The 22,776-nt window shown below is 43.7% G+C and overlaps 2 protein-coding genes across 2 annotated transcripts in view; one reads left to right on the forward strand and one right to left on the reverse strand.

The window, feature by feature from the left end:
* The window catches only part of SYCP2L (synaptonemal complex protein 2 like), a 103,237-nt gene extending 94,496 nt beyond the window's left edge, over nt 1-8,741 (reverse strand). Inside the window, exons 1-5 of the mRNA XM_041771204.1 lie at nt 8,349-8,741; nt 6,472-6,609; nt 4,475-4,543; nt 2,724-2,861; nt 2,203-2,322 (exon numbers count right to left, since the gene is read on the reverse strand). Of these exons, the coding sequence (XP_041627138.1) occupies nt 2,203-2,322; nt 2,724-2,861; nt 4,475-4,543; nt 6,472-6,609; nt 8,349-8,741 (858 nt within the window). The remainder of the gene's footprint in view (nt 1-2,202; nt 2,323-2,723; nt 2,862-4,474; nt 4,544-6,471; nt 6,610-8,348) is intronic.
* Nucleotides 8,742-10,529: 1,788 nt separating this feature from the next.
* Nucleotides 10,530-17,113, forward strand: GCM2 (glial cells missing transcription factor 2). Its single transcript, XM_041772952.1, has 5 exons — nt 10,530-10,619; nt 14,009-14,261; nt 14,402-14,514; nt 15,130-15,255; nt 16,178-17,113. Exons 1-5 carry the CDS (start codon nt 10,530-10,532, stop codon nt 17,111-17,113), a joined length of 1,518 nt encoding a protein of 505 aa, XP_041628886.1.
* Nucleotides 17,114-22,776: the final 5,663 nt, after the last annotated feature.

Raw genomic sequence — 22,776 nt, forward strand, 5'->3', positions numbered from 1 at the left:
AAGTTCCAAGTTATGTTTCTTTTATCTCAAATCAGGCAATGATTTGCACCAGACTGCATTATTCACTTTCTGAGGCAAACTCTTCTCCAATAGTGTAATGGGGGGAAAAAAATCTTCTATACAACAGAACTCACCACTAAGGCAATACTTCCTCCCTTCCTATATTCATACTCTGAATTCTATGCTTTTAAGTACTTTTTTTGGTCACTATTCTATTTACCACCCCAAATCCTATCCCCCTCCCAGCACTCCAAAAATATATTGAGCACAAATACGGAGAAATGGGGCCAATGCCACATTATTTGATCAAGCCTTGGGACTAGGAAGTCACACTCTGGACCTATTTATGTGCCACGATCATACATGCTCCCCACGGCTGTGTGATTACCAGAAGCCATAATAGTTATTTACAGATGTAACAGGTACTATCCATCATGCATACAATCTAGAACAAGTTGCTTAATCCTCTGGGACTTAAGGTACAGGACTAAATACATTCCTTTCCATAAGAAATTCTTATTCTAGGGAGAAGAACTTCTCAGTATATTTTGTGTTGACCTGCAAAAATAAACAGCTTTAAAAGTTCAGAACCCAGTATCCCATCTACTTTGGTAGTATCCACCTAGTTTCCTGGACCAAAACCTACATGAAAGAGAACATGATTTAGAAGATGTCTCAAAAAAAAAAAAAAAATATATATATATATATATATATATATATATATATATAAAATAAAAAATAAAAAAAAGAAGATGTCTCAAGCTCTGGTTCTGAAATTTCTATCACCAACAGGAATTCCAATGGAATACAGAAAATGCTATTTGATTTCAGAACTCCAATGGAGATCTGATCAGACTCTTTAATCTTGGAAGGGCATTTTAAAATCTAAATAGAAAATTCAGATTGAGGCAGATCCCAACTCATCTCCACACCAAAAAAATAAATCAGTTTAAAGTTCTAAGTTACCCCGGGGACATCCTGTTCCATTTCCTTTAAAATCGTTTTACCTCCTCTTCCCTAATTTCTATTACCTACAGGAGTAAATATATGAGGGAGTAAGGTGGCGCTACAAGCAAAATGAAATATATACAGTTTGCCTAAGCAAAATCCTTAGCTCTACCCCCACCCTGCAAATGATTTTAAAGTCACGGAGAGGAGTTAGGGAAAGCCTGGTGTTTATGCAGTCTCCCCATAGAGGTGCCACATAGTTAGAGGCATTTTACAGTAAAAGAAAAAAAAGGGTACAGACAGATCTCCCTGAGTCAACCTGGTTTTACCAAACTTCAGGTACTCGAGTCCAGGGGGTGAAAAAAAAAATCAAAGGTTTTAGAACCAGCCAGATCACCCTCCTGCCCCTCTATCTTCCCTCATCTCACCAACAAATCGAGTATCTAAGGGTTGCAAAATCTCATCGTGAAAAGAGGGGTGTAACAGGAGATTTTACAAACACTGCTCTGCTTCTAGATGCCATTTTCAAGGCCCTCAGCATATTGCCCTCGGTTAACACCTAGGAAACAGGATAAAATGTCATAAGGGCATGAATTAGAATAAGCAAAAAATGTTTCTGCTCTTTGGCTTTTCAGATTCAATGGAGATTTTCCAAGTTGGAAAAGCAGGCCGTGGCAAGGGGAAGTAGTTGATCATTTATCCAGATTCAATCTTGTTACTATTTAAATAGTTAGGGAGCCTTTGGTGGGTAGTATACAGTATAGTAGAATCCCTACTCCTCCTGTAGTCCCAAGTTAAAGTCACTAAAGTAAAGCATGTGATTACAGCATTGGCTTGTCAAGGGGGGAAGAGGGTAGGCCTGACTCATTTCCGCACACTCCCAAAGTGCTCAGCACATGGATCAGGAAACCTATACTGAGCTTCATTTTTTTTTTTTTTTAAGATTTTATTTATTTATTCATGACAGACACAGAGAGAGAGGCAGAGACACAGGTAGAGGGAGAAGCAGGCTCCCTGTGGGGAGCCCGATGAGGGACTCGATCCCAGGACCCGGGGATCACGACTTGAGCTGAAGGCAGACGCTCAACCACTGAGCCAACCAGGCACCCCCTGAACTTCATTTTTGACTGATCTTGGCCATAAAGCATCATTACCAACTTCTTTTCAAATCTGATTTCAAAGGAACAGAAGCTACCAAAATAGGTAACTGGTTTCGTCACCCAAAGCCACACAAAATGAAAACAAGACACTTATCTTTGGGATCAGTCCCTGCTGAATTAGCAAAGGCTCATCTTCTTTGAGACCATCAATGAAGAATCGCTGAATACATTTCAGCAACAGCGAAACATACGGAAATTCATTTTTCTCCAGTTCCTGGGCAGTAGACCACACTAAGTTAGAGCCTTACAATGAAAGTTATTAAGGGAGCAGATCCTAAGAGTTCACATCACAAGGGTTTTGTTTTGTTTTGTAAGTTTTGAGTAACTGCTACACCCAAGCAGGACTCGAACTCATGACTTCTAGTTTTTCTGCCTCAGCCAGGTGCCCCTCATCAAAGAATTTTTTCTCTTATTTTGTATCTATAGGAGATGATGGATGTTAATTAAACTTACTGTGATCATTTCACAATACATGTAAGTCAAATCCCTATACTGTACCCCTCAAAGTTACACGGTGCTATGTATCAATAATATCTCAAAACTTGGGGCGAGGGGAAGCCTTACAAATACTTTCACATCACTTATCCACCCACAAAACAACACAACTTTACTTGCCTTATTTATTGATTCATCAAGATGAGAGAATACAAGATGATTGTATTTTTGAGGAATGTGGCTTGCTCTCTGTTGAAGATATTCCTTTATTTTCTGAAATCCTTTATCATGGCATGCGTCAATAATAAGTGATTGAAGCTGGCAAGTTGAAAGTTTGCAAATTATTTTCTCCCAAGGACATTTATTTCATAGTAATAGTTCTATTCTTATCAATAATTCAATGTGGAAATATCCCTCAGAACAGTAAATCATCAATTAGCCAATGACTGAGCTCGTTGGCTTAAGACAGTTTGCAGAATGTGGTTCCTGGACCACCAGCAGCAGGGGATGGAGCAGGAATCAAACCCTGGGCTGGGGGTTCTGGGGTGGGGGGGCTTCTCACACATGCTAAGTGTGAGAGCCACCGACTTAGAACTGCACTTGACCCACAGAGATCTGTGGGAGAAGAGATTTTCTCCTCAGTAATGCTAGAAATTCTAAAAACGCTAAAAAATGCAAACATACCATAAGTAACATAAATGATCAGAACAGAAGAAAATCAACAATTACAGACCGAAGTATGCAAATTGTCATAATGAATTTTTTCCCACCTGAACATCAGCCAAGACGTACTTCTAAATACATACATTTGAGGAGACACTTCCTTACGTATCTGGACTATAAAGGTAGGATTATTTTTTTCATTTAAAAAAATTCAGCTCATTCCTACAGGCTATTATTTTAACAAGGAGGCATTTTGCTGTATATGGCCCCAATTTCCACATAGGCTTAGTGATTTAAATGGAAAGATAGCATTTGAAATTAAACACGTGAACAGAGCATTTTTAAGTTAGCGCGTTTTCAAGTGAACCTTACTGCGCCAAGGGTGTTGAGTGATCCACAGACCTTTACCACTGATCCTTATCCTAAAAGGACAGATTCTCTGTTGGGGGGGGGGCTGTGGAACAGCAAGGCTGAGAAAGGTTAGGAACTTGCAGGAGATCACCCCGCAGAGATTCCTGCTCAGATGCTCGGACTCAGAAGCTCTGGCTTCTACCTGGCTTCCTTGCACTCAGAATAATTCCAGACACTGCACTCTGCTCTGCAGGGCTCTGCAGGGCTCTGCATGACTTGGTCAATCAGCTTCTTTTGCCTGACTTCCCTACTGATAATTATGTATGTATATATGTATGAATTAATTAATAAAAAATAAGTTTTTTTAAAAAAATCAAATCCCTCCTTGCCTCAGGGCCTTTGCACTGACTGTTCTAGGCCTAGACTGCTGCTTCTCACCACTCTCTACCTGGCTGGCTCGTCATCACCCTCTGATCTCAGCTTCCATATCACCTTTTCAGGCTGGTCTTCCAGGACTTTCTCAAGTTAAGGCAAGTGCCACTCTCCACCGGGATTCCCTCTACCTTTTTTTCCCCACTCCGTCCTTTCTGTTTCTTTGGCTCTCTGCCAGGCTATAAGCTCCATGTGGGCAGGAATTGTATCTGTTTTGTTCAATACTATCTACCTGGGATAGTACCTGGCCCAAGATAGTTTAGTCTAAGAATATTGGTAGGATAGTTGAAGGCATGGTGATAAACTGGATATAGTAGATTAGGGAAGGAGAAGCAGCAAAGATTTTTTTTTTTTTTTTTTTTTTTGCCTCTGGTTTGAGCAACTGAGGAGTGATTGTGAGGACAGCGCAGCAAACACAGAACTAGAAAGAGAGCATGCACACAATACCCGCTTCCTCCCCTCCCCAAAATACGCTTGATCTTTACATAGAAAGCATCCAAGGCAATTCCACTCCCATCGTCTTCCTTAAGGGACTGCAAAGGACCTTCCTCGTCCTGTGTACAAAAGGATTAAGAAAATGTCTCAAAGAATGGCAGCTCACGTTTTAAAAATAAAAGAAACGAAGCTTCAGATGTCAGCCCCAACAAAACGGTTTTGTTTGCTCATACAATTAATAGGTCTAAGCAACATACTAGGAAGCACCTTCTTTAGCCCTGTGACAAGTACACCTATCACAAGAAGCAAAGCAACCGTTGTAACAATCACACTAAGTAGACAAACTATAGTGACAACTAATAATAGGAAGCTTTGGGTTAATGACCCATTTTTAGAATGAGAGTTTATAAAATGGAAGTTTTGGCAAGTGTGTTTCAAGCCCAGTCAGGAGATCAAGCTTTAGGTTTCTGACTTCAGTGAGTTTTAAATGAACTTCTCTAGGACTTTTACTGCAACTTCCAGGGTCAAATATTCACCACCACCACCAAAGAGAATTTATAAAACATTAAGTAGTGGATGGTTACATCCTTTCTTCAAGAATAATCCCTGGGTCTGCCACCTTGGTTTTCGCAACACATTTTGCTACATTAAATAACTTCATCCCAACAACTATTTAAAAGTACAAATCACAAAAAAAATACACTTCAAATTATCTTCTAAAGAGGTTTTTTTTTTTAAATAATAATTTTTTTCTTATTGGTGTTCAATGGGTGACAGGCACTGAGGGGGGCACTTGACTGAGGGGGTGAGCACTGGGTGTTATTCTGTATGTTGTTGTTGTTTTTTTTTAATCTACCTTGGGCTCACAGTCCAAGTCCCTTCCATATGTATGTGACCAAAATCCTTGAGTGCCAGCATATGTCACAGTACTATCCTCATTATCTACAAATATGAAAAGTTAGGTGGGGATCCCTGGGTGGCGCAGCGGTTTGGCGCCTGCCTTTGGCCCAGGGCACGATCCTGGAGACCCGGGATCGAATCCCACGTCAGGCTCCCGGTGCATGGAGCCTGCTTCTCCCTCTGCCTGTGTCTCTGCCTCTCTCTCTGTGACTATCATAAAAAAAAAAAAAAAAAGAAAAGTTAGGTGAATTCAAAGACCCAAATCCAGACTTATTTTTTTCACCAATAGTGATTTTGGTTAAAGGAATGTTGAGAAGTGGAGGCACTGGCTCCACCTCCAAATCGGGGGGGGGGGGGGGGGAGTTGTCTTTAAGGGACCTTCCCCTATAGTGCAGGTAGCCCAAGTCCCAGCGCTCAGGACCACAGTTCTGGGGCCCAGGTGGGTTCCTGTCATTGCCGGGTCTACGCAGCAAGAGGGCCTGGGAAAACAGCAGCAGCAAAAAAAAAAGACGCACCATCTCATTGCCTTTTTTTTTTAATGTTCTTGCTCACGTCCTCATTTTATTTATTTATTTTTATTGGAGTTCAATTTGCCAACATATAGCAATCACCCAGTGCCCATCTCCTTGCCTTCTAAATGCGAATTCTCCAGTTTCCTCTTTTCTGAGCGAGGGATCAGAGGTTTCTATCCTGCTCGGCTGCCTCCCTGAACGCTCCTTAACGGACGCCAAGCAAATCTAAGAAGGTTGCAGGTGTTATCTACATGTTGGCAAATTGAACACCAATTAAAAAAAAACGTAAAATAAATAATAAAACTTAAAAAAAAAAAAAAAAGAAGAAGGTTTCAGGGCTCCAGCCCCCCCCCCCATGCCAGCTCGCCCCAAGGTAGCCAGTGCGGGGTCTGGGGGGACCCCCGCGGACCGTGCGCTCTCGCAGCCCCCCTGGAACCGCTACACCCGGACCCCCCACCCCGACCCCCACCCCAGGTCACTCACCGCCCGCATCCCCAGGCCGAGCCCAGGGTGCGCCTGGCCAGGGCGCCGCACTCAGCCTCCCGCGCTTCCCAGGCGGCTCCGGCTGCGCCCACCAGCGCGCACCCGCCCCTACATCCCCGCAGCCCTCATTAGGCCCCAGGTGGTCGGGCCACCTGGGCGCGCGCACCTCGGAGCAACTCCTCCGCGGACGCCGGCGACACCCTCCTCGCCGCCTCGCGGGAGCCGCTGGCTGCCCCGCACCCGCTAGAGCTGCGCGGCGGGCTCTGGGCCCGGACCGAGCAGTTTGGTATCTGGAATTGTGAGACACGTTCTGAATTCGCAAAAAAGATTAAAAATAATAATAACGTGGTGTACTCAAAAACCAAACCAAATTGGGGGGGCGGGGAGTCAGTATTTCCATGCATTGCTTGTTTTCTACCTAACTTTTATTTATTTAATTTTATTTTTTTCTTTTTTTTCCCTACCTTCCTGTAACCCGCCGAGAGTGGGCACTAATGGCCAGGTTTTCCGCTAAGTAGCTTGCTTTAGGTGACCACAGAGGCAAAAAATAAATAAATAAAAACAAAAAAACAACCCCCCCCCAAAAAAAACCCATAAATAAACTGGAGTAGTGTTTTCTTAAAAACAAACAAAACGACCCCTCAGATCCAAATATTCCTTGTGTAAAAATTAATTTGTGTTATAATCACAAGCTATGGGGTATTTCATGGCAAGACATTTACAGAAAATACTTGTTTACATCAAAGCGAGACCCAGTAGAACCAGAATGTCTGCTAGTCTGCCCAGGTCTGTGCACACACCTGCTGGTCGTTCAAAATGATACTTGCTTCAAGATTATTAAATCTGTTTCCTGGCCAAAATGATGTAAAATACTTACATTACCTTATAGATTTTCAACTAAGCCTAGCAAATGCAAAGCCTTTGCTTTTGAATTAATGAGCCTTATTAGACCAAAGTATCAATCAAGATAGAGCCAGCTGTGAATATAAAGTGTTCTGAATCAATGAAAATACCAGTGCAGGAAAAAAAAAAAAAGAATCATAACCAATAATCAAAATACAGGTTAAATGCATTTGATTTTACAGAATAAGAATATAATAAACAATATAATAAAGTTACAGTTTTCCTAATAGGCAAAAGCATTTTATCCTCAATTATTTACAGAATTTTGGGGGAAAACATATCCTTCCAAACTATAGAGTTGCTAGTGCATTCAAATCTTCTGGAGAAATGTAAGACAACACCACTACTTACTTATTTTTATTTCCCCATTTTCACTTCGATTACCTTTTAAAATCTATTTTTCTTTCTTTTAAGTAGGCTCCTCAATATGGGGCTTGAACTCACAATCCTGAGATCAAGATCTGCGCTGAGATGGAGTCAGATATTCAACGAACTGAGCCTCCCAGGTGCCGCTCAATTAGCTTCTTTTACGAACATAGTTTACTGGGACATAATTTTAGAGCAACTTGGGATAAATATTTTATTTCTTCTGAAACTAAGTAAGGTGGGAACTCTGTGATATTTCTTTGGCCACCAGAATCTATTTAGAAAAAAAAAAAGGAAATGATTCATTGATTTGGCTTTAGCGTCAAGAATTGTATTTGTATGTTTGAAGGGTAAAGACCCTCTAGGAACATTCCAAGATTATAGAGACAAGGAAGATTCTAACAACCTTTACAGTAAAGCCTCGAAATGAACTTCTCTGCCGCGACCGAGGTGATTTTAAATTATTCTCGAAGTCACGTTAGACCCTTTTAAAATCTACATTATCTCAACTTATCACAATTAACGAAATGTGTTTTTTTTTTTTTTTTAAGAGGGAAGCGTGAAGGATGTTAACGTTTGGAAGACAAACAGCATAAAGAACAACTGAAGGATGGGGAGTGGCCGGATCTTCGCAGTCGGTTAATATGATGAACCTGCGGCGGGGGAGGGGGGGGCAGAGTGGAAGGTCCTTGGTTTCGTCTCCCACAGTCCGGGCGACACGGGGAGAGTGACTTTAATGGAAAACCCTGACCTACAAGACCTTTCTGAAAAGTGAACTTTGGGGGAGGAGAGGCTGAGGGATGAACAAGTCGCTTTCATCTCCGGGGACTTTTGGCCTCTGGTTGGGAGGAGAATTTAGCTCGAAACGAGAGAAAGAAGAAAATTCGTGGCACTGCCCGACGCTGGCATCCCGGTCCCCGAGCATCCGCTGCGCGCGGCTGGCGGCCCTGAACCGCAGCGCCACGGACCCACCGACCGCGCCCTTGACCCGGAGGTCAGGGCACCGCGAGCGTGGGTGGTTATTTAGCCCAGGATGTGCGTTTGAGGCGCCTCTGCTTTTCCCCAAAGCCTTTGGTCCAACGAGGGGACTGGTCCCAGGAGGTGCTGCTGGCCCGCGCGCCCTCGGGGTTTGCGAGGATACAGGGCCGAGCATCCCCCGCCCCTAACCGCGATTGGCCTTGGGGGCGCCTCTTGTCTGCACGGGGCTGGCAACCGAAGCGTGCCCCCCTGCAGAACGAAGGCACGGAGAGAAAGAAAAATCTGGAAACGCCCTTCCTCCGCCGCTCAGAGCGGCTACAGAGCGATTTGGGTTATTTCCAACGATTTGTTTTATTGGACGCCTCCAGGTACCCGGGGATCACCCTCAGGAGGCGGATGAGCAGACGGAGACGACTGGGTGTGGGTCCCGGGGAATCCGCAGCATCCCGCGCCCCCCTCACCGGGCTCCTCCGGGCTCTAGAAAACTTCCCCAGAAGGAAGGTGGGGGGTCGCGACAATACCAGTAAAAAACGATCTTTAAAACGTTGTCTCCGGCGGATGGCGACTGAGAACGCGGAGTCCCAGTCCCCTGTTTAAGCGGACAAGGAAACTGAGGCTCAGGGGGAGCCGAGACAGGAGGGGGGGTGGGGGGTAGGAGGAGGGAGAGCGCAGTCGGCGACCTGCTCTCGCGCCCAGGCCCCGCCGAGCCCGCCTCCACCCCTCCCCGTCCAGCAACCCTTAGGTAATCTCCATCCCCCCACCCTTGTTCCAGGTTCGCTTTCCCGGACTCTAGTCCCACTGGGCCGTTGTCCCTGGCGCAGCCCCCGCGGAGCACAGGTGCCCCCAGGCCCGCGAGCTCGCGGGGACCTCTGGCATTCCTTCGGACGACACTCCCCGCCCCCAGACAAGCAGCACAGGCTTCCGCACACTCACGACCGCGACGACGGAGCCGAGCGCGGAAGCCCAAGGCCAGCTGCGGGGGGCGCACGCACCCAGACCCGGGGCGCGCCGGCCGGGGTCCTACAGAGCGCGCCCGGGAAGGACGATCGCTCTCAGGGCCCTCGGCTGCAAAGCCGGTCTCAACACCTTCCATCTAAACGCAATCCGAGGGGATCCCTGGGTCGCTCGGCGGTTCAGCGCCTGCCTTCGATCCTGGAGACCCAGGATCGAGTCCCACGTCGGGCTCCCTGCATGGGGCCTGCTTCTCCCTCCGCCTGTGTCTCTGCTTTTCTCTGTGTCTCTCTCATAAATATATAAAATCTTAAAATAAAAAAAAAAGAGAGAGAATGTTGTCAGATTCCAGATGATTCTGACTTTAAAAAATAAAATAAAAAAATAAAACGCAATCCGAAACTCCAGAGGCGAGGCGACAGTAGTGAAGGAAGAAGAAAAAAAAAGATCCCAACTTAAATGGGACTTTTAAAAAAAGATTTATTTATTTATTTATTAATGAGAGACACACACACACACAGAGAGAGAGAGAGGCAGAGACACAGGTAGAGAGAGAAGCAGGCTCCACGCAGGGAGCCCGACGCGGGCCTCGACCCCGGGTCTCCAGGATCGCGCCCTGGGCCGAAGGCAGGCGCTCAACCGCTGGGCCCCCCAGGGATCCCCCGAGACACTTCAACTCCCCACCCCCACCGTGGCCTCTCGGGTCCCCCCCTGGGCCCCCAGTTCCGTCCGGGCGGGGGAGCCGCCGCGAGCGAGGAAAGGCGGGGCAGGGGGAGGCGCGTCTTTATAAACCCGCTCGCCCTGAGCCCACGCAGGGACCCCGGCCCGGGACCCTCGCCCGCCACACCTGGCTTCCTAAATAAATTCTCTCTCTCTCGGCCTCCCTGCGTGTCTGTCTCCGGCTCTACTCAGTTCGTTTTTAAAGAGGGCACACAGCCCCGCGCACCTGCACCTGCCGGGGTTTCCCTCCTACCTTCCAGGACCGTGGGCGGCGCGCGGGCCAGGTGCGGCGATGCTGGCGGAAGCCGGGCGCAAGGCGGACTGCGCGTGCTCCTACGGGATGGAGCTCACCTGGGACGTCAACGATCCGCAGATGCCTCAGGTGCGTGGACCCGGGGCGCGCGCACCTGGCTGCGTCCCTGCGGAAGAGGCCTGGTGGCGCCGGGTTCCTGCAGGGACCGAGGGGAGACCCCCGCTACCCCGCAACATGCCTGCGAGCCCTCGACTGTTAGAGGGACGCGGCAAAGGGCAGCGTTGGGGGTGGTGATGTGTGTCCCCCAGGTCTCTGCCGTGGCCCCTGGGAACTGCCGATTGGGCCTCACCTGGCCACAGCGGGACGCCTGTCCCTCACTTTTCTTTATCCACGGTAGAAAGCAGGTGATCCTCGCATCCAAATCTATGCGGAGGGTGCAGCAAATGTAGATACCACTGCTTCTCCAGACCTGTCAGGTGCGACTATAAATCGCGGTGGCCTGACTCTTAAACAATTAGCATGACTTGGGTGATTTATGCAGATGCCCGTGGCTGCCTGGAGGGTCCTGCTAACCAGACCACAGGCGACAAGGGAGCCTCTGGAATCGGGATTTTGGACTGAACTTCTGAGCTTACTTCTCTAATGACAAGGCGATCCCCTCCTTTTAGGGTGATTTTGTTTTCTTTTGTTTGGTTTTAATGGAACAGAGTAGTTTAGAGCGGAGTCCAGGGAAGGAGCTGGACAGTTCCATGCTTGGTCATACCGGTTTGAGGCAAAAACGGAGAAGTGACTTTGAAGTCCCTGGTGTAGGTAGGAGGAGAGAGGAGTGGCTTCCCAAGTATTTGCAAAGGTGGACTTCCAGCAGTGTTGTGGCACAAGGATGACACATGGCATTTATTCAACTTCTACAATGTGCCATACAGATATTCAGGCAGGTAGCCTCTCAGAGGTCAGCGCTGTTTGGGACGTACATATGTGCAGGAATTTGTCTTGTTTTAAAGTCTGCTAATTTACAGTCAGCCTGTACCGTTTGTGTGAAAGCAGGGACATAGCACAGCGAGGATGCCACATTCGCTCTGACTTCTGTCCAGAAAATCTTCATGGGAAAATAATCTGATCTTGCCTTTTAAAAAAAAGAGCCACTTCCAAATAATGGAACGATGACTCCTCTTTCATGCATTTTCCAGACTTCCTGTGCGAATGTAAATTATTTGTCCTTTATGAGACTGATTCTTAAACAGGGGATGTGTGTAATATCTCAAAAGGGCAGGTGCATTGGGAAATAGGAGTGGAGAAACAGGATGCTAGCCTTGCTCCCGCTGACCGAAGGAGAAAGAACCAAACTAGCTGAATGACCTTGAGATAGTTCCTGAATTTGCCTTAGTTTCAGGCTAAGGTGACCTGTCATCAAGTGGTGGAACTAGATAACAATCTTAAACTATCAGCCAGATTTTCTGTCATGTTCAGTATGTGCATACTTGTCTGCAAGTGCGCATGTGCTGACACATTAGGACAAAAGAAGCCCAATCCCAGAGTCCTCCTTTTTTGTTTGGACTTAAAAATATGGCTTCTGTGGCTTCATTTTCAGTATCACTGCTTTAGTGGCTGGTATGGGATGTGGGGGGTGATTCTCTACCTTTACAGGGGTATGCTAGTGGAATACTCTCTTCTGGAAAATTGTCTATTTTATGAAGAACTTTAGATTGAAATGTTCACTTTAAAAACAAAGATATTGGCATTAGTATAAACTTAAATAGTAGATCATTATATATTTCATTTGTGACTTACCTTAAGCCGATATATTAATTTATGGCAATTACAATATTTCTGAGAAAAGGTAAATGAGGCCTGGTAGTAATAACAATGATTTCAGACAATATCCCCATGGTTTTGAAAACTAAATTATCCATTTTCCTATTATTGTTAGAATGTATAATACTAGCGATGTATCCAAATCTGAATTGTCAGGCTGAGCATAGTTTTGCTTTGCAAATGTTAGATCTAATTTCCTTGGGATGGTGGGAGGGAGATGAGGTGAAAATGGCTTATTACTGTGCTAATACTCTTCTGAGCCTTCATCACACCAATAAAGCCAGTGGAACCTGGCTACACCACTCTAGAAGGTTGTCTCTCTTAACTCCCGCTTCCTCATCTATGAAATGTGAGGATGGATGCCCATGATGGAAGGTGGTGGGGAGGGTCATAGATACTCCACGATGAGGCTTTGCAGGCCATACTGTCTCTGTGCCAAATACCCAGTTCTGCCATAGACAGAAAATAGCCATAGCCAATATGTAGACAAGTGTGCATGGCCATGTCCCAACTGTATTTATGGGTCTTGAAATTTGAGTTTTATATAATTTCCATGAGTCACGAAATCTAATTCTTTGGATTTTTCCCCAACCATTAAAAAATATAAAAGTCATTCTTGGCTTGTGGATCTTACTAAAACAAGTGACAGGCTGGATTTGGCTCAGGATTCCTAGCATGCTGACCCCTCCCGTAGCGAGTACCCGCTAAATATTCAGTGCTTAGTAAAGGGCAATTTTTTATTAAACTCCTATATGAGAAAGACATTGCAGATAGATAACGCTTATCATGGGCAAAGACCACCCATGATGGATACTGAAGGAGTGCTCAGTGTTTTAGATACAACTTACTATTTCAGCCATGTGGCTCTTTGTTGAGGAGAGTGATATAATTCATGTTGCTCCAGGGAGGGGTCCAGAGCTCGGCAGTTTCCACTCCATGCTTGGGTTAACCTTGATGGTTATGTTCTTCATCATAGCGTCCCTATAAACTTGGAGAGCTAAGTTGGGAGGAGCAAGGGAAGCTGTTCTTGTCTCTCTAATGTTGCTCTCTGGGTATCACTGCTGATGTAACTGGTAGGTTTGGGGTAGAGGCAAGAACTTCAGGAGAAAAAAGTGCTGGATCAACGTGGAGCCATATTTATAGACTGAATTGCATTTCAGTGATAGAGCATTCCAATCACTTTTTGCCTTAGCACTTTGATGCTTAATTTGAAAATGTTTTCATTTTTAACATTTAAGCCTTAAAAAAAAAAAACAACAAAACATTTAAGCCTCCCCAGAAGTGGTATACCATGGTGGTAAGGAAGATGGGCTCTGGAGTCAAACTGCTAGGGCTCAAACCCTAGAACCAGGTCTCCTAGCTGTGTGTCCTTGGGCAAGTCAATTAACCTCTCTGACCTCCCTATTCTATAGGATTAAATATGGGTTATAGTAGTACCTATTGTCTGTGTGAGTTTGGAAGTCTAGGTCAACTAGTACATGTACATTTGGAAGCTAAGAGCTTTATAAACATCAATGAGTAGCCAGTGGTCAGAATGGCAGGCACAGACAAAATGTGATTGGCATAGTTTGTGGGTTTTATGACACTTCTGGAATTAAAAAGAACCAGTTTTTATTCTAACGTGCTTGGGAAAAATTAAAAGCGTGATGTGTCAGGTTTGGGTCTGGTCAACTCGTCCATCCTTCCTTTCTTATGCTCCCGTCCAGGAGCTGGCCCACTTTGACCACTTCTGCGAGTGGCCGGACGGCTATGTGCGCTTCATCTACCGCAGCGACGAGAAGAAGGCCCAGCGCCATCTGAGCGGCTGGGCCATGCGCAACACCAACAACCACAATGGCCACATCCTCAAGAAGTCGTGCCTGGGCGTGGTGGTGTGTGCCCGGGCCTGCACCCTGCCCGATGGCTCCCGCCTGCAGCTGCGACCTGCCATCTGCGACAAGGCGCGCCTGAAGCAGCAGAGTGAGGGCCCAAGGCCAGGATGGGGTGGGATGACCTTGTAGACTCGAGAGTTCCCTTTTGCCAAGGAATTTCCCTTGCTTCCTTCAAAAGCACCTGGGGTCTGAGTTGTTAGTAATATTGCTCTCCGTCTGGCTTTGCAGAGAAAGCATGCCCCAACTGTCATTCCACTTTGGAGTTGATTCCCTGTCGCGGGCACAGTGGGTATCCTGTAACCAACTTCTGGAGGCTTGATGGCAATGCAATATTTTTTCAAGTAGGTGGGGGCACATGACAATTTGTGGTGGGTATGTTCATCAGGCCACAGGGACCAGACCACCTGCCCTGGACCTTAGAAACTCTGGACTAACCCAAATAGAGCTTCGTGGTCAGAAACCTGGGTTGGGGGACGCCTGGGTGGCTCAGTGGTTGAGTGTCTGCCTTTGGCTCAGGACGTGATCCCAGGGATCGGGATGGAGTCCCACATCGGGCTCCTGCAGAGAGCCTGCTTCTCCCTCTGCCTCTCTCTCTCTGTCTCTCATGAATAAATAATCTTAAAAAAAAAAAAAAGAAAAGAAAAGAAAAAGAAACTTGGGCTGGGGCTCCCAGGGCCTTACTGGGTTCCTAGGAATTAGGTCAGCTTCTGCATGTTCAGTAAGGGTGAGAAATAGTAAACCAAATTAGAGTTATAGCTGAGTTAATACGGGAAAGGGTTGTTAGGTAATCTTTTAAGAACTCTATTATCAATGTTGTTTTATTTGGTCATTTTTCCCTGTCATGTTGAAAAAACAAAAAACACCTTGAGATCTTGAGAAAGACAATCAATTTTTAACAGACGTCACCAGCTTCCTTCAGCAAAATAAACATATGATTTATTTCCTTATTAATGCAGGCCAAAGGAGTTCACGACCACCCAAGACCAGAGAGCAAATCAGAGACGGAAGCTAGAAGAAGCGCCATCAAGAGACAAATGGCCTCTTTTTACCAACCCCAGAAAAAGAGAATTCGAGAACCAGAGGTAATGGGGAGCTGACATGACACTGTGGTCTGTGTTCATTTCCATTACAAAATACACTGCTAATTATGTAAAATATGAATGCTACAAATTAATTAGGTTTTATTTTATGGGAAAATTATATCTCCAACAAAATGTCATTGAATCCACATTTTGGATAGGGTTTCTAATTTCTTCTTCTTCTTAAAAAAAAGGCAAACTGTCTCTACAGTCAATGATATAGTGAGGATGTGTGCTGACACCCTGACATAAGGGCCAGGTATCCAGTTTTACTAAAAAGAGAAATACGTGCATACCAACAGTCAGTTAATAGCACATCCTTGAGAGCATCCTTTTATTATTTACACAGAGCAAGTAAGACTTCCAGTCGGGGCAACTTGATCCAGTTTGGCTTTAGTCTGGGGACGAGAGAAGCTCGTGTTTGAGCACTTTCTAAGAGTTACACACATGAAATGGTCACAAAAGCCTTACGAAGAGGTGGCTGTTATTTACATTTTTTAAATTAGGAATCTGAGGTTCAGAAAGGTTAAGTAACTAGTTTGATTAATGAGGGACAGAGTCAGGATTTGAACAGAGTCAGGTCTATGTCAGGCAGGAGCCTGTGTCTCCGTTATTATAAATAGAAATCCATTATTACGATCAGGCACCACAGAGCCATCTGCCACTCAGCCCCAGCCTGCCTGGCTACTGTGGACTCTCTTCATTCGGCAGCATAGTGTTGGTGCCTGAGCAGGCTCAAGTGATGCAGCCCTTGGACCACGTGCCCAAAGCATGTACCTGAGCGGTGCAGTGCTCACAACACACAACTGGCCAACTGGAAGGAAGTTTGTTTTCACTTGGTTGGTTGGCCACTGTTCCAGATGAGGGTGACCATGTAATTTACATTTCTGTTGACCAAAAAAAAAAATTTATATCATTTTTTTAGGCCGGAGAGAATCAAGACAACAGTGGACATTTCAGCAACATACCTCCCTTGGAAAATCCAGAAGAGTTTGATATAATTACAGACGCTGGCTTCCCTATTTCAGGGCAGCCTTGCTTTTCCTTCCCAAACTCCGATGCTTACAAAGCTACCTGTGACCTAGCCACCTTTCAGGGAGACATAATGCCACCCTTTCAGAAATATCCAAACCCAAGAATTTTTTTGCCTAGGCCACCTTGCAGCTATGAATTGGCAGCTCCTCGTTACACAAATTCAAGCCCACATCCCACCCTTTATAAGAATTCTAGCAATGTCCCTAATGACACAGACTGGGTTCATCTGAATGCACTACAATACGTCAATTCATACGGCAGCTTTGAGAGAAGCTTTGATTTCACCAGTAAACAACATGGCTGGAAACCAGCTCTTGGAAAACCTGGAACTGGGGAGAGGACTGACCATGGACAGTTCCAGGCCGTGGCCACTCACCCTTATTATAACACAGAGCTCCCCTGCAGGTACCTCGCAGCTGCCCCAGCAGGTGCTCCAGCACTGCAGACAGTGATCACCACCACCACCAAGGTGTCCTACCAGGCCTACCAGCCCCCGGCTCTGAAATACTGTGACAATGTACAGGAAGTGAAGAGCCTTTCAGGGTGTAACTATGCTTCTGAAAACATCCCCATGTCCATCTACCCGGAAGTCTTGGACTTCCCAACCACAGTAGCCAGGGCAGCCTCGCCAGCAGGGTCATTGCCTTTGAAAATTCCAGGTGATTGCAGAGCCATCAGACCCACTTTGGCCTTTCCTCAAGAGTCCGCTCCCCCTAGGACAGACGGAGCAGAGACTTGGGATGTGTGTCCAACTAGGTTGGGGTCTGCAATCAATTATTCAGATGGGGTCAGTCCATTCTTTAGCTACGACAGTGAGGATTATTGAACAGCAATCCTGGCCACAGCATAATATTGGTGTCCATGTGTGCAGTGAAATGTGGGATAGGAGCTATCTCTTGTTTGAGTTGGGAGATTGATCTAGCAGACATAAATAATAATAATACTGATCAGTTGAGAAAATTATGGGTTGGAAATGTTTAGATAGTATAGGGAAAGTTGTGCACAGCACTATAAAACCTACCATGCTACAGGGTGCCTGGGTGGCTCAATCACGTAAGCCTCCAGCTTGATTTTGGTTCAGGTCGTGATCTCAGGGTCAAGATCAAGCCCTGTGTCAGGCTCCACTCTCGGGGCAGAGTCTGCTTGAGATTCTGTTTCTCCCTCTTCCTCTGCCTCTCCTGCACCCCAGACTCATTCACTGGCTTTTAAATAAATAAATTAAATAAATAAATAAATAAATAAATAAATAAATAAATAATCTTCAGAATAAAAAAGAAACCTACCACACTACATAGATTTAGGTCTGAAATGTGACTCCCCCAAATGAACAAATAAGCAGATTAATAATCTAAATTCACTGGAGTAGAAGCCATGAATCCTGGTTCTCATTCTAAGCCCTTTCCCATTTGACCATAGGTAATTTCATAAATCCTTATCTGGCACTTAGGGGTTGTCAAAATAGCTTCCAGAAGAAATCTTAACAATCTTATCTCCTGAGTTGTTTCTTAAAATGTTTATTTAGCATTTACACTATATTAAAAGAGCTTCAGGAAATATATTTAATCATTTTATCTCCAAGTATATATCTACAACTTTTTAAAAATCTACAATATTGTAATGATAACGTGCAATTGTTTTTAAGAGAATTTTGTTTGCCAGTATCAGCTGAATAGCTTTTCTTAACATCGATGAATGTTTTCATAACAGAAAGAGCCCATGATGTGTATTTAATGGATTATTATTGTGCTAAAAATTGTTTTTTTCTGATTAAGTTTTGGAATTAGAATTGAGATGTTTTATTCAAATGCAGCTTTACTGTTCTTTTGTTACTCCTTATAAATGTCATTGATAATATTTGATTGAATGTAATAAAGAAGTTTTAAGGTAATGTTGATGCTGGAGTTATTTCAAAATGAAAATAGGAAAAAATATTGTTCATATTATCACCTGGGAAACAGTTTCTATAATATACAAAAACATATTGGTTCATTTAACAGTTTTATAATTTATTTCTTTTTATCCTTTTGTATCTTTTGACCCCCTTCACCCATTCTGCTCACTCCCCCTCCTCCACCTCTGGCAACCACCAATCTGTTCTCTGTATCTATGAACTCTATTTTTTGTTATTTTAGATTCCACATGTAAGTGAAATCATATGGTATTTGTCTTTCCCTGTCTGACTTCTCACTTTGTATAATGCCCCCAAGGTCTATCCATGTTGTCACAATAGAAGACTTCATTCCTTTTCGTGATTGAATAATATTCCAATATATCTATATGCCATATTTTCTTTATTCACTCATCCATAGGTAGACAACTATTAGGTTGTTTCTGTGTCTTTGCTATTGTCAATGCTGCTACTATTTACGTGAGGGTGCATATAGCTTTTCAATTTTGTATTTTCATTTTCTTAGTATAGATATACCTAGCAGAGGAATTGCTGGATCACATGGTAGTTCTGTTTTTAATTTTTTGAGGAAACTCCATGCTGTTTTCCATAGTAATTATACCAATTTCCATTCCCACCAACAGTGCACAAGGAAGGGTTCCCTTTTCTCCACATCCTCGCCAGCACTTATTTCTTGTCTTCTTAATAATAGCCATTCTACGATGTGATGAGCACTGGGTGTTATACTATATGTTGGAAAATTGAATTTAAATAAAAAAATAATAGCCATTCTAAAGGTGTGAGGTGATTTCTCACTGTGATTTAGACTTGTATTGCCCTGATGATGGGTGCTGCTGAGCATCTTTTCATATACCTATTGATCATTTGTGCATCTTCTTTAAAAATGTCTATTCAGGTCATCTGCCCATTTTTTAATTGGATTGCTTTTTGCTATTGACTTGTATGAGTTTTTTTTATGTGCCTTGGATATTAACCCCTTATTAGATATATGATTTGTAAACATTCTCTCCCATTCAGTAAATTACCTTTTCCTTATGTTAATAATTTCCTTCTCTGTCCAAAAACCTTTTAGTTTGATGTCATTTGATTCACTTATTTCTGCTTTTGGTATCAAATCCAAACAATCACCAAGACCAATATTAAGGAGTTTATTGTTTGTTTTCTTCTAGGAATTTTATGGTTTCAGGTCTTATATTTAAATTCTTAATCCACTTTAATTTTTAAGTATGGTGTAAGACAGTGGCCCAGTTTCATTCTTTTGCATGTAGCTATCCAAGTGCCATTTATTGAAGAGACTGTCCTTTCCTCGTTGTATATTTTTGGCTCTCCTCTGTTATAATTGCCCATATATCTATGGATTATTTCTAGGCTCTCTGTTCTGTTCCATTGATTTATGTGTCTGCTTGTTATGCCAATACCATACTGTTTGTTTACTACAACTTTGGAATACAGTTTGAAGTCAGAGAGTACAATGCGTTCAGCTTTGTTCTTCTTTTTCAAGATTGCTTTGGCTTTTGGAGTCTTTTTGTGATTCCACACAAATTTTAGAGTTGTTTTTTTCTATTTCTGTGGAAAACACCAGTGGAATGTTGGTGGGAATTTTGCATTGAATTTGTAAATTGCTTTGAGTAATGTGGATATTTTAACAATATAAATTCTTCTGATCCATGAGTTTGGGATATCCATTTATTTGTATCTTATTTAATTTCTTTCATTAATGTGTTATAGTTTTCCGTGTGCAGGTCAGGTCTTTCACTTTCTCAGTTAAACTTATTTCTAGATGGGGCATCTGGGCGGCTCAGTGATTGAGCATCTGCTTTCGTTCAGGTTGTGATCCCGGGGTCCTGGGATCAAGTCCCGCATCAGGCTCCCCACAGGCTCCCCTCTGCCTGGTCTCTGCCCCTCTGCATCTCTCATGAATAAATAAATAAAATCCTTAAAAAAATTATTTCTAGGTATTTGTGGGGTTTTTAAAAAAGAATTCTTTGCTATACTAGTAACCGAAAACATTCAAAACATTCAGAGTGCATGGATGCGCGCACACAATTTTTGTACAGTTCCCAATACTTACTAAAATCATTCCGTTTTCAAATTAGTACAAAGTACATAAATTTTTTTTGAGAATGGAGTATTCTATTCACATAGAATACTCAATTTGCATAACTAAATGGCAGTAAGTCAGATAGATTCCACTTTAAATTACTGAGTGTTATATATTTTTTACCTGACTCATAAAACCCTAATACTCTGATGTAATAAATACATAGAGTCCTGGCCTTGATATTAAATGAATATGAGTACACTCCTGTGATTCCCTAGCCAACTCTTTCTCCAAGGAAAGGATGCCTAGCACACTCAGACTACTTCTGTTGACTGAACACACAGCTTATAATAATGTCTAACATTTATATGGCACTTGCAGGGGCCAGACACAGTTCTAAGCTCTGAACATATGCTAATGCTTTTAATCCTCACAGCAGTTCTCTGAGCTACCAGAGACCTGCAGTGACTGACATGTAAATAGCAGCTGGAACTTGAATTCAGAGCACCTCCTACACTCTTAACCACCACATGATGTTAGCTTTGACTATAGCTATTTATCAGTGAAATTCCATTTGTACTTAGCACATGTGTACTTGGCACCAAGCAGGGAGCTTGACTACTTCTAAGTATTTATGCCCAACACAGGACCTGAGGCATCCACATAAGACAAGTAGAAAGGGGCAGGGCAGGGAAGGGAGTGAACACACTCAGGGTAGAGGCCCTGAAGCAAACATTTCCTAAAGTGTGGTTCAAGGATACCCTGGTTACAGGGTGATTCTAAATAGTCTGCAGATATTTTATGTGAATAGTTGCAGATGTATTTTAATGTGTAAAGGAAAAGATATAAGTAACACATCAAGCCTATGATTTTAAAATATTTTTGCCTAGACAAAGCAAGATAGTATGGGGGTGTGGGTTGGTTGGTTTGTTTGAAGGCAAGGCAACTTATGATGAAATATTATGCAACCAACAGTACAGATGTTGCAAAGAAATGCTGAACAATGATTAAAATGGTTCAAAATGGGTGAGAACTACGAACTAGTGAGACACATTTCTCTGGAACAAGGGGACAGTGGGTGGCTCAGGTAGAAAGGGTAAAAGGCGATGACAATGAGATTGTATAAAGCTGGGGCCAATGGAGAAAAACAAACATATATGAGATTTTTAGCATCTGGAAGTTTAATCACAGGGCTGAAGGGTCTAGACAGTGGGTAATACTCAGGAGCCAAGATGTGGGAGTTCATCCCAGGAGAGGTGGGTGAAGAAATATACCTCAAGTGTCTGCCAGGGCCCCCCAGCCATGCTATCTTCCAAGGAGCCAGGTTATGGAGCAGGGTGGCTGTGTAGCACAGATCAGTTCTTGTGAACAGGGCCAACTGAGGAAGGCATGGGAGGGTTTACACTCTGGATCATATCTAACGCTCAGAAAAACTGATTGGTTAAGGGAGCAACAAGTTTTGTGGAAAATGCTTGGAAGTAGGAAACTTACAAAGGCCTAGTTGTCATCCTGTTATTAACATGAAATATTAATTATGAAGAATGCTACTTATTAATAACTCTTTGCTTACTAATTTATTATTAGCTTTCAACTATGGGGAGTGTAAGTTAGAGCATCCAAGGTTTCTGACATACTTTGCTCTGCTCATCTGATGAACTGGGAAGGGCCCAGGCCTGCAGGTAGACGCACGACAATGGTGGCTGCTGAGGGCAGAGGGAAATAAAGCAAAGGAGGTCAGGCTGGACTGGTAGCTGACATTTTGGTCAAGGCAGATGACCACAAGTGACTTCACCTGTGCCAAGGGACACTAAACAGAAACACAAGTTATGCACTTGTTAGTCATTCTTTCCTCCTCATGAATTGTGCAGAGTCGGCAAGTGGACTCACCTGGAAGAGTGTTGAATCTAACCTCCAACAGTTTCAATGGAATATTTGTCAGAAAAGCTAATGGGCTTTTAATTAATGAAAAGTCTTACAAATAATTAAATTAAAAGTCTTATAAAACACTATTAGCTAATCTGTGAGACGTTGCACTAAGAACATCATGGCAAATAGAACTCCCAGCTGACCAAAATATTTGAAAAACAGTCTCTCACTGCGTCCACCCCCCTTCTTTGCTCCACAACTTTCCTATGTGATTTCCAACTGTGGCTACACATTAGAACCTCCTGGGCAGCATTAACAGTCCTAGCATACAGGATGTACCTCAGACCAATTAAATCAGAATCTATGGGGTTGAGACCCAGCCAGCATAAGTTAAAGCTTCCCAGATGATTCCAAAGTGCAACCAGTGTCTACAATTTGCCAGAATAGTCCTGAAAACCTCTTTCATGTCAAGTAGTTCTAGAAAGCCGAAAGCAATATGGTCTTGTGGAGACTTGAAAGAAAGACAGTATTCCCAGTGTAATTAATCTTTATTATCTCTGACTTTTCCCTGAATGCTATTGTTGTGTTCATCTAATGAAAAAGGGAAGAAGGTGGTAGGGAGCCAAGTCATCCACTCGTTGCTATTTAAAATACAAATTAAAAATTGGATTTT

Source organism: Vulpes lagopus, chromosome 10 (assembly GCF_018345385.1).
Source record: "Vulpes lagopus strain Blue_001 chromosome 10, ASM1834538v1, whole genome shotgun sequence".
Taxonomy (NCBI): domain Eukaryota; kingdom Metazoa; phylum Chordata; class Mammalia; order Carnivora; family Canidae; genus Vulpes; species Vulpes lagopus.